General features: G+C 39.6%; 1 protein-coding gene across 1 annotated transcript; it reads right to left on the bottom strand.

The window, feature by feature from the left end:
• Window positions 1-390: 390 nt before the first annotated feature.
• LOC145934249 (uncharacterized) lies at window positions 391-3,058 on the bottom strand. The gene is made up of 3 exons (XM_083034617.1): window positions 1,965-3,058; window positions 1,650-1,878; window positions 391-408 (listed from the first exon to the last, which is right to left on the bottom strand). The coding sequence occupies exons 1-3, from the start codon at window positions 3,056-3,058 to the stop codon at window positions 391-393; spliced, it is 1,341 nt and encodes a 446-aa protein (XP_082890743.1).
• Between the last annotated feature and the right edge of the window lie 3,620 nt (window positions 3,059-6,678).

Below are 6,678 nucleotides of genomic sequence, written 5' to 3'. Positions count from 1 at the left end.
CTGTACCCTATCGCCCATCCCAATGTGTAATGAATTTTACATCGACACGATTACGCACATTTTCCATCGTCTTGCCAAATACCGCATTATTCATTAATTTATATAAATTTTTTTCAAAATCATTTTTTGCTTGCGTTCTAAATTGCGTATTAAGTTCGATATAATTTCGAAGCCATGGAGATTGCGCGAATTGTAATATGCGATGTATTTTTGTAACTTGAAGACCGTGACGCGTACATTGCTGCAGGTTGCGGTAGTGTATCACATAACGCTTTTTATCGTATAATGTCGCGAGCAGCTTCTCCTGTCGCGCACCGGGCGGTTTGTCGCGTGTCAGGCAAAACGGTAGATCAGTGTGCTTGTCGTGAAGATGTTGTGGATACTCTAAATCTACTTCGAGGATATAGCCTGTAGGCGAAACAAGCGTGATAGATGATAAATCGAAACTAGACATGTCATCGACCCATCGAAAATCTGCATATGGCAATGGTTGACACATTGCCCATCCATACAAATTATTTACATCGAAATACATTAGATACGAAGATGGTTTCGATGGATCGTACGACTGCATGTACTTGTTATTAGCGTATGCATATCTGTTTGAACATTGACTCAATCCACCGCGTATAGCGCTATATCGATAAACATTACCATGTCAATGTCTGTAAGTAATTCGAACGTAATTTTTGTGTGCTTTAACAAGGCGTCCCACGTATACCCGGGGAGAGTATAGTAATACTCAGGGTCAAGCCCATAACTCTCGATACATTTATCCCGGAAATTTTCAAAAATCTCGGCTAATAACAAGACGTCAGTTTTTAAATACAGCTCGCTATATTCGCTCAGCGTTCGAATGGAGAACCGCTCCCATACGTTTTCGGCGTGCGCGTAATCGTTCTCGGATACAGTGTCGCCGGTCAAGGAACTGTAAAACGAGTCGCGCGGTGGTAGACATGTATCATGCAACCTTTCAAAACAGTTGATGTATTCGTATAAAAAGACACCTTTCCGTGTTAATAAATTGAAATTTTCGGTTGATAAATTTTGAAATTTTGATTTTAAATTTTTGAGTTTATCTTTACTTAGAAATGATGCCAATTTGTCGAGACTAGTATTGAGAACTTTATATGAATCGATAAAACGTAATTTAATATTTTTGGATTTGTCTTCTGCAAATTGAACATTTTATGTAAATGATATATATTTTTCTTTAGTTATTGGAAGTAATTCGATTCCCCCTTCGAACGCTGTAGCTATTTCCTTAATTATGAAATGTGAGTCGTAACGGATAAATTATGAAATACTATTGGAATACAAAAAGAGTTTTTATAATTTAGATTGCAATTTGAATGCGCGGGAACTCGGTACCGGCCAGTCAGATGGCAATGATCGCGTACGCGTGTATCGTCATCTTGCGTGAATGGTTTCTCACATATATGACAATGCGTCGCGCTATGAAATTTTTCCCGCTCGTCTGATGTTAAATTTACCATGGGGACGTTAGTTGCTAAAATATTCTTTACGCGTATCGTTAAATTTTGTAGTTGTTCGGAAAACCACGAAACGCAATCTACACTACGACGTGAATAATACTCGGATAATGAACCGTCATATGAGCAATGTACATAATATGCTGTACTAAATACTTGGTGATGTTGGTATAAATTCTTTTCTTCTTCCTTCTTATCCGTCTTTGTCAGCACACATTCGAGGTCGGCGTATACGACAAAAGGAAGTCTCTCTTTGCGATTAAAGTTGTTGAACGCGAGCCACTTGTCCTTATCGCTCGGTAATCGGATAGCACAGGCATTCATCTTGCGACAGTCGATGGCATGCGATTGCAACTTGTGTTCCGAATGGAAATAGTGTAAGCATCTGTAAAAGATAATAGTATTTATAAACACTTTATAATTATTTTATGATTATTTAATATATAATTTTATTGCAATAAATATACGTACCGCTCGCAGATATATTTTTGACCATTATGTTTGCTCAGTTGTGAGCTCACGAGCCGGGAGAGATTCTTGATCCACGCGAAATGACCTACGCTGTTGCTATCATGCACGTACAGCAAGTTGACGTGTCTGTCTTTCTTTTGCTCTGAGAGACGCATCGGAATGATGCCGTTCTCGATACAATAAACGTTGATGGTGATGTTGTTTGCAAGTTCAAACTTTTTTATTTGATTCAACATCATTGGAAACTCAATGTCTTGGAGATTCAACACTGTCGTATAATGAGGATATGATGATTCCCGTTCCACATTTCTTTCTGCGGGGTATGGAGCAGCGACCACCGCCCACGCAAAACATGCATTGTCTTTTGATTGCACATTCACCACTGCTCTTTTCATCATTATTTCTCGCGGTAATTTAATGTGGCATCCCGCATGCATTGCATTGTATTTGTTTACATTTATAGTCAAATTGTTTATTCGCGACAATGCCCAACCACTATCGCGTTCTTGAAATTCTTCTAGCGATGCTAGCGTGGGATCGATAACGCAACGTTCGTACCACTCGCGTAAATCGGATGTGCAAAAGATTTCATAGTTTCTCGTATTGATGCTTTTATTAGCGCGCTTATCGCCTGACACAAACTCGCCATTAAACACGGTGTTCACTTTTACATTAATGTGTTTTTGCATCACTTTCTGCACGTGCTCGATCACAATGTCTTTGGCATCCTCGAGAAATTGACGAGGTTCGATGTAATTATTGTTTAATACCGCACCGGTCAAGATGCGGCTCTCGAACGCCGTATCAATCTCTCGCCAAACGAGTCTTCCCACGTTATTGTCACCACTGTATTCACCACCACTGGATATAAACTGTTTTTGCAATCGAGTTTTTGCACCCTCGAGTTGGGCGATTCTATCAACCAAAGATTGTCTACATCCAATCGAGAGTCGCGGACGCTTGACACGGCTGCGTTCTTCAAGCTGTTTGATCAATTCCTCGCAGCGCAGCGCCCATGCAAAATATTCACCCAAGGTGGTGACTTGGCGGGACCGCTCCAACAGGTCGCGTTCGTTCTGCTCGATGTTTTCCATTATTTCTTTTATTCACTATTATGCCACTGACACTTCTGACACAAGAAAAGTAGCCACTAAACTTTTCTTTTTCACCGCTGCATCTATGCGCTTTCAAATCGTACTATGGTTTGACGCGCTCTCATCCTCCTTATATATATTTCACCTAATTCTGTTTCCTTTTCTAACATTCCAGGCGTATCTCAAAAGGTAGTTTCCCGAGATATCAGTTTTATGGATAGAGGAGTAAGGACACAAGCTGCCGAACGTTGGCGCCGATACGTTGCATTCTTCCTTAAAAAATATTAAGGAAAATGTTTCGCTCTCGTTTACGACCGATTTTCAGCGTACAAAGCTGCTGAATGTCAACGCTTTTACATTTGCACCTATAAATAATGTTTCAACATGTTCGTTGCAGCGTCGGCCCTAAAATCTTCATTCCTTTCCATAATATCCTAATGATTTTATCGAGCAATTTGGGCGACAAGTGATTGACGAACTCCAATCGCTAATCGTGGACGTTTGATTCGGCTTTGTTCTTGCAGTGATTCGATGTATTCGTCACATCGCTGCTCCCACACAGTGAATTCTTCCGCCGATTTCACTCTTGCGGATTGCTCCAACAAACTTGCTTCCAATTGTGCCATATTTCTTTACTCGAGATGCACTTCTTGAACCTCTGACAAAGATACTGACATAGTATGCCTCTTTACCATCCTTTTTATTTGATCGTAGAGATCATTGGCACTTGAGTATGTTGTACAATTTTGTCACGTGCAGCTCTGATGCATTGAAAATGATACACTTTTACAACTTGATGATAATATTTCATCGCATGATGATTGCAGCCGTACATCGAAAATTGGGGATTTTGTCAGGTACAAATGATTTCATAGCAGCCGCGCATCGGCACTTGAAATTTTGGATATGTTGCATTATTTTACATCTAATATTTCATCTGAAGATGATGTCATAGCAGCCATTCATTGGCGCTTGAAATTTCGGATATGTTGCATTATTTTACATTTAATATTTCGTTGAGGATGATGCCATAGCAGCCGTACATTGGCGCTCGTGATACATATTGCAAATCGGATAATTGTGATTTTGTCACGTACGGATGATGTCATAGCAGCCGTGCATCGGCGCTTGAAATTTTGGATATGTTGCATTATTTTACATCTAATATTTCATCTGAGGATATGATGTCATAGCAGCCATACATTGGCGCTTGAAATTTTGGATATGTTGCATTATTTTACATCTAATTTTTCGTTGAGGATAATGTCATCGCGGCCGTGCAGCTGCGCTTTGATGATTGGTTAAAAATAATATTGCGTCAACAATAATCCCCACCCCAATGCATTGTATCAATAAAAACTTGTAATAATGATTTAGTATTGTATCAATCACTTATGTGAAAGGTTCTTTTAAAAATGTACTCCGCCGGAAGCAGCATGAATTATTACGTTCCAATACAAGAAATTCCTAAGAATACAAGTGACAAGTAAGTTTCGGTTCTTTTTTGTCAAATAATGATTTTTAAATAATGATTTTTAAATAATCACAATTTTTATAGCGCTTCCTCTCATCGTGCGGTCCGTATACTTGGAAGAAGATACGCCCTGACTGCTACGTCATACAAATATTTGGAAATAGGAATTTGTGTTGGAGTCATATCTTATGTGGAATTGGCTATTGGCGATAATCGAGGCAATCAAATAATATTGCCTATTGAAACATGGAAATCGCTAATGCAGAAACAAGCGGATATTGAGCGACTAACTGAAACTCCTCTACGGATTTGTGATCTGATACTTAAAGTGGTTAACATGTCTACTTCAAAAATTATAAAAATCACATTATCTTCTAATACTTTGCATATGAAGCCGTCAACGTTACAATATTTATTCAATTTCGAAAAATGTATAGATCATATGTATTTCTGGCTGTGTGAAAATACGCATAGTGTTAATGAAAAATTTAATTAATTTGTAAATATATTACAACGTGATAATATCCGCGATGCGAGCAATGCTGCAAAGGCGATACGTGAAAGCTCTATGTTTGACAACGAATCACTTATTGATTGTGAATTATTAACATGTGCTGTAAATGATATTCTTCACGATGCTTGTAACAAATAAAGTATTTTTATTGTTAATCTGTGTTTAATTATTTCTTTCCCAATAAGATATAGCTGACAAAACTATTTATTCGTTTTCTGGAGATTTAAAAAGTGATGAGCTAGCCGACACATGATACTCCAGTTAGAACAAGAGAGATGTAGAATTAAAAATCAAGAGGGGAGCAACATTATAACATGTGTCCCATCATAAAGTTTCTGACTGTCACTGAATTAAAAATGGATAGAGAAGATGTGGTGGATGATGATGTGGTGAATGATGATGTGATGGAAGTGGATGAGATGGTTGAAGACGGATCGGACGTTAAAGTGGGCTCGGATGTGGAAATTGAGCCCAATAATGATTCGGGGTGTGATAGTGAGTGCGACGGCGTTACTCGCGATACAAGAGTGCACAACTTATGCACCGCGGACATCATCTCCATGGATGATAGTACGAGAATGTGTATGTTACACATTTATTATCGTCCATGGGGTGGTGTCAAGCTGTGTGCGAGGTGCTTCTATCGATCGCAAGATCTCTACGTAGAGGTTGATGTCGTGCGCACTCACAAAACGGCGCGATTCGACCAACTGTTGGGACAGTGGTGCAGCGGGTGCCAGGCTCCGCTGGACCAATTATACACACGGAATATGTGTCCAGTGTGCAATACTTGTAAGTATTTCTTTTCAATTATAAATTATTAAAATAATAAAATGATTAATAAAATAAATAATAATATATTTCATAAAAAATTTTCTTTTATGCAGGAGTCCTCGCCCAGCCGTCGCCTCCGCTTGCTACTTCAACGCCGCCCTGCCTCCAGCCGTGTTATTTTTATTTTTTATTTTTATTTTATGTATAGATTATATTTTCATTTTTATATTTTAAATTCACACACAAACACACAATTATCAATATTACAAATACTCATTTTAAAAATAAAAACTATTTTAAATATTAAAAATATATAGTTTATTTTAGAATAGGTCCTCTCCTTGCATCCCTACTATTAATAATAGCGTAAGAAATATTAAATTATTATTAAGAATATTATTATAAAAAAAGTCTCTCTTGCGTACGCCTCTCGCGCTCTCCTTCGCTTTATCTCCTCGCGCTCTCCTTCGCTGCATCATCTCGCGACCGCTATCTCACTCGCTCTTGCATATACGCCTCTCTTGCGATATCTCGCTCACGTGCGCCTCGCGCTCTCCTTCGCGTCATCTCGCTACCTCTCCATCTCGCACTATCTCGCGATCGCTATCTCTCTCGCTTTTGCATATACGCCTCGCTGCAACACCTCGCGCTCTCCTTCGCTGCATCATCTCGCGACCGCTATCTCTCTTTCGCGAACGTCTCTCTCGCGACATCTCTCTCACGTGTGCCTCGCGCTCTCCTTCGCGTTCCTCTCTTCCCACGGACCCTTCGCCCGCAAAGCTTCACGCGGTCTTTTGCGGATTCCTTTCTCCCCGCGGACGCCTCGCGGACCATCACACCGCGGACGCCTCCCCGCAA

Source organism: Prenolepis imparis, unplaced genomic scaffold (assembly GCF_030444845.1).
Source record: "Prenolepis imparis isolate NDT839.2.m4 unplaced genomic scaffold, iyPreImpa1.0 SCAF_3, whole genome shotgun sequence".
In the NCBI taxonomy this organism is placed as follows: domain Eukaryota; kingdom Metazoa; phylum Arthropoda; class Insecta; order Hymenoptera; family Formicidae; genus Prenolepis; species Prenolepis imparis.
This window is presented reverse-complemented; position numbering and strand designations above follow the sequence as displayed.

What these genes read in the sequence shown, in the direction of transcription:
- LOC145934249 (XM_083034617.1), bottom strand. Translation starts at nt 3,058, where the DNA reads ATGGAAAACATCGAGCAGAACGAACGCGACCTGTTGGAGCGGTCCCGC. An exon ending in CAAAAATATATCTGCGAGCG is followed by an intron (nt 1,879 to 1,964) that starts GTACGTATATTT and finishes TATCTTTTACAG; the next exon opens with ATGCTTACACTATTTCCATT.